Source organism: Sardina pilchardus, chromosome 16 (assembly GCF_963854185.1).
Source record: "Sardina pilchardus chromosome 16, fSarPil1.1, whole genome shotgun sequence".
NCBI lineage: Eukaryota > Metazoa > Chordata > Actinopteri > Clupeiformes > Clupeidae > Sardina > Sardina pilchardus.
Genome location: NC_085009.1, coordinates 1,494,645 through 1,506,734, shown reverse-complemented (window position 1 = coordinate 1,506,734; position 12,090 = coordinate 1,494,645). Strand labels below are relative to the sequence as shown.

General features: G+C 44.7%; 2 protein-coding genes across 2 annotated transcripts in view; one reads left to right on the top strand and one right to left on the bottom strand.

Moving 5' to 3' along the window:
- Positions 1 to 5,225: 5,225 nt before the first annotated feature.
- LOC134060465 (endothelin receptor type B-like) lies at positions 5,226 to 8,344 on the top strand. Its single transcript, XM_062517194.1, has 7 exons — positions 5,226 to 5,660; positions 6,119 to 6,246; positions 6,431 to 6,629; positions 6,967 to 7,116; positions 7,349 to 7,482; positions 7,836 to 7,944; positions 8,230 to 8,344. The coding sequence occupies exons 1-7, from the start codon at positions 5,226 to 5,228 to the stop codon at positions 8,308 to 8,310; spliced, it is 1,236 nt and encodes a 411-aa protein (XP_062373178.1). The 3' UTR covers positions 8,311 to 8,344.
- Positions 8,345 to 9,860: 1,516 nt separating this feature from the next.
- Positions 9,861 to 12,090, bottom strand: part of LOC134060464 (FHF complex subunit HOOK-interacting protein 1A) — a 10,688-nt gene continuing 8,458 nt past the window's right edge. Inside the window, exons 11-14 of the mRNA XM_062517193.1 lie at positions 11,601 to 12,000; positions 10,922 to 11,100; positions 10,556 to 10,676; positions 9,861 to 10,051 (exon numbers count right to left, since the gene is read on the bottom strand). Of these exons, the coding sequence (XP_062373177.1) occupies positions 9,861 to 10,051; positions 10,556 to 10,676; positions 10,922 to 11,100; positions 11,601 to 12,000 (891 nt within the window). The remainder of the gene's footprint in view (positions 10,052 to 10,555; positions 10,677 to 10,921; positions 11,101 to 11,600; positions 12,001 to 12,090) is intronic.

Genomic DNA, 12,090 nt, shown 5'->3' with positions numbered 1-12,090 from the left:
GTCAAGTCCACTTCCAACTCTTTTTCCAAGAGTGCGTCCAGATCATCCAGGACATTTAGGACTTCAGTGATACCCATGCACGTAGTGCATTCCTTTTCATAGACGTTGTTGTCCAGTTGGGTTTTGCAAGGCTGGACCTCCTTCGCCTCATTTATTAGGAAACTTTATAGTTCTGACTTCCTTTTGTATTTCCTTTTAATTTCATCCACGTCGTCTTGTTACTTCTCAAAGTCTCCAGTTCATTCAAAGCAGACAGGACATGTTCAGGGAGCTCATCTTCGAAAGTCCTCTTGTCCAGTCCATTTTTGCCGTGCTCAATCTTCTTCTTTAGCTCCTTTATTAGGAGCTTTTGTAGTGTCTTTTTGGTCCTCTTTTTGTCTTTCTTTTTAGTGTCATCCATGTGCTCAACAATGTTGACTCCAAAAGACTGAGCATGTCTGGTCTTCAATCAGCCAAAGAGGACACATGTAACTCCCCTCTAGTTTCTCTCCACTGGCTCCCTATAGTGGCCAGAATTGCATTTAAATCTCTCACTTTGGCCTATAGGACACTAACTGGATCTGCTCCCTACTATTTTAGTTCATTGATCAAGATGTACTGTACATACTGTACGTACCCAATCGCCTACTGCGGTCTTCTGATGAGCCTTCCTAGATATAATGAAGGATCTTTGGTGTATCTTCAGCACACATGACCCTTGTCAGATATGTTTACGGAGGGGTTGGGAGGATGAGGGGATGTAGCCTAAAAATAACTACTCCAAAACTGCTGTTTTCTGGAATAGTGGGGCGGCTTAGCTGGAAAATGTGGTGTTTTTCCCTCTTTAAAGATACTTTACTTTCACATTCAGTTTCAACAATATCAGTTACTGGAAATGGCCTGTGGCAAACAAATTAAGATACTGAGCCATCATGAATTTCCATCATGGCAGCCGTGGCTATGTAGTCTAAGCTTGGTCTGTTTCTGTGGACGCGCTGGTCCGTCATACAGATAAAAAGCCTATCTATCGGGGCCATTACTTCCTGTGGAGAAAGGAATTATATGCCGGAGATGCAATATTTTGAATGTGATGCAAATGGCAAATTTCAGGATTTCCAAATCCTGTTTTCCAAAGCTTACCCAAACTAAGTTCAAAGTTTTGAAAAACCCAAAAGGCAGGTTTGATCCATATCAAATATAGGATTGGATTACATGATCTTATTTTACATTTAGAATACCTCTTTTGCTTTTGAAAACCCCTAGACCAGAGATGCTATTGGACCCAAAATTCAGATTTTGAGACAGGAGTTTGTAACAAAGGATGTGTTTCAGTAAGTCTCTTGGACAGCTATAGGCCAAACTATAACTTATATAAACAATAAGCACGCAAAGACGTAAGGCAGAAGCCAGGTGGAGGTAAGAAGATTAAACCTGGTTAGGCTCAGTTCAAGTCCTTTAACACAATCTCAAAATCTAAAAATATCAAATTACTAAATGGCCTGCGAGACAGGCAAAATCCAAATCTTTGTATGGACTCAATCACGACTTTAGACATGAACACACACAGACGCTCACTCGGTGGTGAACATAGGCCTATGCTTTGTAGAACAGATAACCTCATGTATCTTCAAGATTACACATAGCCCTAAGTCACTCATAAGACACTGCATTTGAAGTTAATGAAATTGTTGTTCCCTTTCATCCAGACACACACCGCACATGGACCATTTGGTTTGATTCTTTTGCATGAACAAGTTTCATATCCGTGATTGAAAACCACATCAACCGCTCCTGTGCTTTACGGGAGAATAAATTGGTTTACTGCAGTTTCCCTTGCAGTAGCAACCCAATAGGCATCTGTTTCTCAACAGCAGCTGGCTGGCACGGACTTACACTTTAATGAATCATTTAATTAGTTCAGCACGTTACTCACGTGATGAGCGTTTTCCGTCTGTACCATCTTGATTAAAGTGGACTGTTAGTTGTAAGAAGAAACAATACACACACACAGGCACACACATACCACACACACACACACACACACACACACACACACACACGTTCATATGCCAGACCATCAGACTGAGAATTCCATGACGCTATGGGCTCCTCAGATGGCTTATGAGGTTTCTTGGGTTTTGTATTGGCTATGCCAGGAACTGTCACTGAGTGGGGTTATGTGAATCTGTTTGTGTGTGTGTGTGTGTGTGTGTGTGTGTGTGTGTGTGTGTGTGTGTGTGTGTGTACTTATTTAAGATGACTAACATTCAAGAACGTTATGAAGAACACAGACACAAACACACACACACACACACACACACACACACACACACACATACACACACAAACACACACGCAAATACATAAATACTTACAAATAGGGATTCTCATCTTCCCCCTTGGTGGCCCTATTCTCTCGGGATCATATTAACTCCACAGAACAGTCATATGGTTCGTGTTTGTTTTTATGCTTTTGGTTTAATCATTAGAATGCCTGAATCGCATTACACTTCCCAGCTTCAAAGTGAGTTGTGAAAGACTTCATAAGTTTGAGCGAGAGAACAGAGAAAAGGGAAAAGAGAGAAAGGACTAATGACGGTGGTTTAGGGGAGGGGTCTTTCATATCTGTTCATTCACACACTTTGTCAGTCTTCACTCTCTCTCTCTCTCTCTCTCTCTCTGTGTCTCTGCCGAACACTCTGACTGTTGGATACCTCTCTACATCCCTTCTCAGTGCAGATCTATGAGTTTCACATTGGATTAAGAAACCCTATAAGAGCATCAGCAGCAGCATCAGGGTAAGAAGATGCATTTACAGAATGTGTTTTACTTTTAGGACTTTTCTTTCTCTCTCATTTTCTCTCCCCCTTCTCTTGCAGTGAGATTCTTTCACCTCTTTCTCTGTCTCCATCTCTTACTTTTCCACTCAAGAAGGGGTTTCATATCTACAGTATGTCATTCATTCTAACTCATTTTTTGTTGTTCATTACCAAATTCTTACTTTCTTCCTCCTCTCATTCACCATTCTCCCATTCTCTCTCTCTCTCTCTCTCTCTCTCTCTCTCTCTCTCTCTCCCCCCTCTCTCTCAATAAGTGTTGTCCTTATGAATTGATGCCAATTTACCTCAATGTATTATTTATTTGTCAGCTGTTGTGTTTCATAGTTCTGTTTAGGGGTTCATACGACCAACCTCTCATAACTTTGTTGACTTTTGAACAAGGCATCTTGGACAAGTATAAATGGCATACATTGCTCTAAAGTTCGGCATTTCCTCATTCGGTTGAGACTAATACCGAGGATCATGATAATTCACAGCTTTCTAAAGTTATGAAATAAGGGGGGGGGGGGGGGGGGCAATCTATCACCATGAAGTTATTTAATGTTATCCAAAATAACACATTATTGGTAAAATATCAACATATCTGGAGTTTATCGAACTTAAAAAATTCTGTGCATTGCCGCCACCTGACTGCTGATGCATAGGTGTTGTCGCAGGCTCGCAGCACCTCCCTCTAATTAATGTTGTGAAGGACACAGGGAAGGAATGATGGAGGATGGAGGAATGAAGAAGAGTCAGATGAGAAATGAGACATCTTGCTCACTCACACACTCACGCACATGAGACGTCAGTTACTGATGGTGCGGCGCATCACCTCCTAGGCTAATAAACTAGAGTAGACACATTGCAAGCGATATGAACTTACACCAAAGCCTAAAAATGTCATATGAACATGGACTTTTCCAATGTATAGATTCTGATAATAAGGTAATGTGTGGTGTGGTTCTCGGGACATGAATGAATATGCATTATACAATGTGTGGAGAAAGCAGGCATGAACTTAAAAAAAAAAATTAAAAAAAAAATGCATAGTTCTTGATAATCAAGGACTTTTTTGGTCTATCTACTTGTTTATTGTCACAGACAAATCCCTGCAAAAACCGAAGCTGAACGGGGAGAGAGAGGCCGGATTCAAATAGAGCTTTGAGATGAGCCCAAGCTTCTGTTTCTAGTCTGAGTTATAGAATCTGAAAGCCAATAAGGGAGGAAAATTTGACCAGCTGTCAGTTTAAACATCCACATATTTAGTGATACCCACAGCCTCGACTGGCTCATGCATAACCCTTGTTGTATCTCGGCTGCATTGAAAAAGAGGGTTGCCCTCAATGTAATCCCGAGAATGTTAAATAAAGGTTTCAATTCAATACCAGTGAAAATATACTTCCAATGATATATACAGTAAGTTGCCGAAGCAGATGTGTCACATCATCCATTCCACATGCTTTTTTTTGTCACATCACTATACTGTATCACTGTACTGTATCACTGTACTTCCCCTCTGTCCCCTCCTCTCACTCACCATTGCCTTTTTCTTTAATTTTTCTTCTCTTTATTTATTTCTTGTCTTTTTAAAGATTGAAGATTATTTGTTTTTAACTCTCGGATGACCTGTTTTTATTGTGTGTATATGCCTGGCTTTGTATTCTTGTTATGTGTATTTTATTATGTACTGTTAAAGGGATAATCCGGAGTGAAATGCACTTTAGATCAATTTTTCGGACTATTGGGAGTACATACGTTGAGTTGACACCAAAATCATGTCATTCGGATGTATTTTGAGAAAGTTCGAGCTCACCGTTTTTAGCCAAAACTCGTTAGCCTGGAAGTGACTGGGGCAAGTCCTTTCGCCGCTACAAAACGCTATTTTTATACCTCTTCTACTGTTCCAACCAACACTACACTTACGTGGTAGTGAGTAGAGGGTCCCTAAAGCCAGAAAATGTCGCTGCTGCAGCTAGCAACGCGTTAACAACATTTCAATAACATTTCCGGAAAGGTACGGACTCGATTAAATTCATTCTGGACTCTCTATCCGACCACATAAAGACGTGGGGATACTTCGGTTTGGCTTTAGGGACCCTCTACTCACTACCACGTAAGTGTAGTGTTGGTTGGAACAGTAGAAGAGGTATAAAAATTGCGTTTTGTAGCGGCGAAAGGACTTGCCCCGGTCACTTCCAGGCTAACGAGTTTTGGCTAAAAACGGTGAACTCGAACATTCTGAAAATACATCCGAATGACATGATTTTGGTGTCAACTCAACGTATGTACTCCCAATAGTCCGAAAAATTGATCTAAAGTGCATTTCACTCCGGATTATCCCTTTAAGCACTTTGTGATTTTATTCTGTAAAATATGTTATACAAATAAAATACTTACTTACTTACTTACTGTCTTTGCGTCAGGATGGGTGTCCCCATGACCGTCTGCCTCTCTGCACTGACCTGCCTCTCCTTTGTCATGATTGGTGGAGACTGTCAGACAGACGCTTCCCGTGACCACTCCCTGACGCCTCTCCACGACAGCCGTGCTCGCTCCCCAAACGCCCCCGCCCCCTTACCCCGCCCGGTCTCTCACTCCAACACGTCCGTCCATGGGCTCGGAGGCTCAGGAGCGCCCCCTGGCTGTGTGCAGCCCACAGCGATAAAGCTGGTGTTCAAGTACGTCAACACGCTGCTGTCGTGCGTCATCTTCGTGGTGGGGATTGTGGGGAACTCCACGCTCCTGCGCATCATCGGGGAGAACAAGAGCATGCGCACCGGCCCAAACGCTCTGATTGCCAGCCTTGCACTGGGAGACCTCATCTACATCGTGTTTGCCATTCCCATCCACATCTACAAGGTACAAGTACACCTGCGCGCTCACACACACACACACACACGAACACACACACATACACTCTCACACACACACACACACACACACACACACACTCTCACACACACACATACACTCTCACACACGCACACACACACACACCTATACACACACGCACGAGCGCACACACACACAGATGTACTACACAAACACAAACACAAACACAAACACACACACACACACACACACACACACACACACACACACACACACACACACACACACACACACACATAAACATTCACAGACAATGTATTTACAAACACCCGACCTTCACCAACTCATCACCACTGTCCAATTTAAGTCTGCACAACTTAGTTTTGCATGGACACACACACACACACACACACAAAGTGCAAAGTAAACAAATAAAAACAGTGAGACGGGTGTTTGATACCTTTGTGTTTGTTTTTGTGCTGCAGCTCATAGCGATGCGGTGGCCATTCTCTGACAGTGTGTTGGGTCTCCTCTTGTGTAAGCTGGTGCCTTTTGTGCAGAAAGCCTCTGTGGGAATCACTGTACTCAACCTGTGTGCCCTAAGTGTGGACAGGTAAACATGGATACACACATACACACACAAACACACACACACACACACACACAAACAAATTTGGACAATGACTTTAAAATGTGACCGGGTAAATAAATTAACTAATTATGTATGTTGTGTGTGTGTGTGTGTGTGTGTGTGTGTGTGTGTGTGTGTGTCTGTATGTGTGTGTGTGTGTGTGTAGGTACCGTGCGGTAGCGTCCTGGACGCGTGTGCGGAGCGTGGGAGTGCCGGTGCAGACGGCGCTGGAGATCGCGTGTATCTGGTGTGTGTCGGCCATGCTGGCCGTGCCGGAGGCCATGGGCTTCCGCATGGTGGCCTTCTCTTACCGCAACATATCCACACACACCTGCATGCTGCAGGCCACCACCCCCTTCCTCAGGGTAAGCACACACACACACACACACACTCACACACACATGCACAGTGCACACACACTCACACACACACACACACACACACACACATGCTCACACACACACACACACACACACACACACACACACACTCACACAATACATGCATACACATGCATACACACACACACACACACACACACACACACACAAACACACACTCATGAATCACACAGCACAAGAGCATGCAAAATTACTGCAGGTACATATTTTACGTGGTTTCACACACAATTAACATGTGTGTGTGTGTGTGTGTGTGTGTGTGTGTGTGTGTGTGTGTGTGTGTGTGTGTGTGTGTGTGTAGTTCTACAGGGATGTAAAAGACTGGTGGTTGTTTGGGTTTTATTTCTGTGTGCCGCTGCTGTGCACGGCGGTCTTCTACTCACTGATGACCGGGAGAATGCTGCACCAGCGCAAGCAGCTCAGATCAGCACTCAGCCAGCACCTCAAACAGGCTAGTGAGGATCACACCCACACACACACACACACACACACACACACACACACACACACACACACACACACACACACACACACACTCACATGTACATACACACACACACACACACACACACATACACACACGCACACCCACACATGCACGCTGTCTATGGTTTAATTGTTATTTGTAAATAACAGCAGATGTACCTGAAGTGTATGTGTTTATGTGTGTGTGTGTGTTGCAGAGGCGTGAAGTTGCAAAAGCAGTCTTTAGTCTGGTGGTGATCTTTGCGCTGTGCTGGTTCCCTCTGCACCTCAGCCGCATCCTCAAGAAGCTCAACTACAGCCCTCAGGACACACACCGCTGTGACCTGCTCAAGTAAGACACACACACGTGGCCACATTTAAAAAACACACACGCATACTGTATCTCCACAGATATCCACACACACACACACACACACACACACACACACACACACACATGCACATGTGTACACACACACACACACACACACACACACACACACACACACACACACACACACACACACACACACACACACACACACACACACACACACACACACACACACACACACATATGCCAAAACACACCACACCACTGACATCTCCACAAATAAGACATATACAAGTGGTCACCAGCCACACAATACTGTAGCACCCTCCTGGTGTATTGGGTTAGTTGTGAGATGTTGTGTTCTTGTGTAGTTTCCTGTTGGTACTGGACTACCTGAGTGTGAACCTGGCCACCGTCAACTCCTGCATCAACCCCATCATCCTCTACTTTGTCAGCAAGAGATTTAAAAACTGCTTTAGGGTAGGCACAGCCTTTGTTCTGGGCTGTTTCCTATGCATGCACGCTCTATCACACGTAAATGTGCACGCACACACACACACACACACACAGACACACCAATCACTTCCTAATTCTAATCTCCCTCCTTTGCTTCTCAAATTGTCAGATTTTCTGCGAGTTGAGCGTATGTATGTGTGTGTGTGTGTGTGTGTGTGTGTGTGTGTGTGTGTGTGTGTGTGTGTGTGTGCTGACCTGATTCAGTCTGTACAGTGTACACCAATAACTTTCTCTCTCTCTCTCTCTCAGTCTTGTCTGTGCTGCTGGTGTTCCTCTGGTAGGAGTCGTGTTCATTCCAGCCCTGAGAAACACAAAGCCCTCCTCACCTAAATATGTGTCTGAATATCACAGTATGTGTCTGTGTATGTACAGTATGTGTCTGTGTGTAAAGACGGTTAAATTATGTACTATTAGAAAGAATAACGGCTATTTTTGTGTGTTTATATAACAATTAAAGTTTTAAATCGTCAATTGAAGTCCTTAAGGAGTGGTAAACTCTCTCTCTCTCTCTCTCTCTCTCTCTCTCTCTCTCTCTCTCTCTCTCTGTGATGTTGATGGAGGTTTACCTATGTGTGAGCAAGCCAGAAGTACAGTGTGACTGTGGATCAGATATTTTTATTTATCAGAAAATCTGTTCATACAAAACAGCACTGCTGCAAAATACACATCCTCAGTCAGAAGTGTCAGGGAGGCACACATACGGACACACACATCCACATGCATACACACACACACACACACACACACACACACACACACACACACACACACACAAAAACACACACACACACACACACACACACACACACACACACACACACACACAGTCGTACAGGCCATCTTACTGCATAATTGGAGACATTTTGTACTGCAATGTAAACATATATCATACAAATATAAACTCATAGGGAATTGCACAAACCTTATACATCTCCAGAAACATTATAACATATAGATGCTACAGTATGTGCAGGTTACAGAGACATACAGTACATGTGTAACAGTGCAGTAATATCGTCTCTGACTTTCCTCTTACTGTGAAAGACAGATGTGATGAAGTCAAAAAAGATATTTCACAGGTAAAACACTTACATTGGCAAGTTTGGGTGGACATATTAGGGGTATTAAAGGGGATGGTCATCTGGGCATGTTTTAAATTGGGTTGAGAACGAAAATAAATGTGGCACAAATATCTTTAGGGCAAGTTTGGGCAGACATTTTAAAGATTGGATAAATTGGACACAGGCATTCAGAAGGCGGAATGGACACTGCATGATGCCTGGAAAGTCAACTGTGTGTTTTCTGTGAGTGCAAAGGCAGGATAGAGATCTTGAAGGCAGGAGAGAGAACTGTGCTGGACTCTGGAACACATCAGTGTTATGGCAGTGTTATGCTACACACCTGCTCAATGTCACAGATCATAGGGCCCTCAATTAAAAGACCGGCCCATAGGAACTAAAAAGAATTGAAAAACTTGGAAAAATGAGTCTGCTAACTTCATACCAAAAGCAGACATGCACATTGCTCCCACAGGTCATCTGCTTTGATTCCCGTGTGAGAGTGTTATAAGCGTGGAGTGCATCATGGGAGTGGAGGGAGAGCTGCACAGACATTAGAAAGGGTGAAGTCAGGCTGAGGAGGGGCAGTGGGGTGGGCCAGTGATGGCACGAGTCCAGTAGTCCTGCCAGGAGGGTCTAGCCCTCACTGGGCTCCAGCAGGGTGGTGTGCTCCTGGGGCAGGAGGTCCAGCAGGGTGGTGTGCTCCTGGGGCAGGAGGGTCTAGCCCTCACTGGGCTCCAGTAGGGTGGTGTGCTCCTGGGGCAGGAGGGTCTAGCCCTCACTGGGCTCCAGCAGGGTGGTGTGCTCCTGGGGCAGGAGGGTCTAGCCCTCACTGGGCTCCAGCAGGGTGGTGTGCTCCTGGGCGAGAGCGGACAGCTCCTTCAGGAACTCTCCGAACAGGACGGCAGCGTAGACACGACTCCGCCACGCCGGCGGGATCTTGGGACACCGTGGGAGGGGCCTCAGGACTTGACCAATGGGAAACCAGCTCTCTCCATTCTCACCTGCTCTCTCTGATGAAGAGAAGAGGAATAGATTAGTCCTGCATGTCATGCTCATATATTCTACAGTAGTGTAGCCGTGCTGCTGAACCATACTCCATGCATGTGATGACTAATCATGTGGAGACATCATGGACAGCATTGTAGTCCATATGAAAATACTTGAAAATTGTGATTTCTTGTGTAGTTCTGTCCAACTGTATAAAATGTATAGATTCTGTCTAATGTTTAATGTCAGTAATGTTGCCTCATGTTTTAGGACTAACACTGATTTCGTTTTTTTATGAATTGTGTGATATGTAGGCTACTGACGTGCGACTGACGTGTGTACCTCTCTCCCTGATTCTATAATAATGTAATCTAATCTATGTAATCTAATCTATAAATTAAAGTATACAGTATCTATAATGCATCTGTATATGCTGTGTCATGTTGTATGACTTGTGTTTTGCAGTGTCATGCTTTAAGTGTCCTTATTATTGGACTATGGGGTAAATGGGGTAAATGCTGAGTCACCTCTCTCTCTCAGGGCCTGATCTCTGGTCAGCAGGTAGAGCCCCGCCTCCCGCACCAGCTCAGCAAAGCCCGTCTGCTTCTCAGCATAGCGCTCCAGCTGATCCCTCACTGAGCCCAGCACCTGCTCACACACACACACACACACACACACACACACACACACACATGACACATAAGCATACAAATATACATGTATATGGATACAGATAAACATGTACACAAAACCTGGTAGAGCATCTGTGTTTGTACTTGTGTTAGAGCATGATGTGTGTGTGTGTGTGTGTGTGTGTGTGTATAAGAGCAACAGTACTAGATTAACTGTGTAAGTGTGTGTGTTGGATTTGTGTGTGTGTGTGTGTGATGTACCTGGTAGAGAGTGCGTACTCCTGGCTGGAAGATTGCTTGGGTGGAGAGCAGGTAGGAGCGGAGCAGTGGTTGGGGGAACGATGCCAGCTGTGCCAGGATGCCCGTCACCAGCAGGTTCACCTCGATGGAGTTCTCCAGAAGGTTCTCCAGCCGAGAAAGCAGAACACTAATAAACGGCCCTACAGAACCAGGAGAACATACTATAGAACGTCAGCTCGACACATCAACCCAAATCTCACCACACACACTTCAACATACACCTTAGCAGGAAACGGCGTACAATACATACAATGGCGACAGGCTACTGGAGGTTATAGCTATTTTAAAATAAAATAAATGGACATGACTGTATGAATCCCCTCTTTAACTTGTGAATACAGCCGTACCATGGATTCGTTTTAGACTACTGATCTCCAGACTCTGTTCTACCTCCATGATAACAACTTGACTGTGAGGACAGGTTAACTTCAGTACACTAATTTCACAACAGCCGGATTGATTTAGCAAAATTTCTTCTGTTATGAGGTTAATACACGGGCGCAGTTAATATGGTATTAATATGGTTTTGAATAAAACACTGTCCTGCAGCTTATACACAATGCGGAAAATACACAGGAAATGACTGTATCACAGCTATAATCCATATTTCTTAAACTAATCTTTGTGAACAACAGCGTACCTGTGAAGGGAGTGTCTTGGCCCTGTTTCTGGTTGTTGGTCCCATCAGCCTCAACTTGTGTAAGTTTCAGTGGTTCTGCATCCTCAAAGCTGAGCTCCACCTCCTCCTGCAAGGCACAGGACAGTCGCTGGACGCGCTCGCGGAACTCCTCATCTCCCATGATGCTCTCCGCCTCCCAGCCTAGACTCTGGATGAGCTCCAGGCACTGGGACACAAAGTCCTTGGGATGCTGGTAGTTGTAGTCCTGGGGACGCTGGTAGTTGTAGTCCTGAGACGGGTGGCAGTTGTGGTCCAGTCCGTTTTGAGCACAGTCCTGAGTGCCGGTGCCGGTCTGTGCATTCGAGTGGTCACCGGAGTGATCCATTTCCGAGTCAAGCCCATTGGTCAACGCACTTTCTGTCTGTTGGTGTGTGTGAGTGTGTGAGAGCATACGCGCACTCTGAATGGTGGACAGTGTGTGTGAGCCGCTCTGTGGACTCTGAGTGATCGT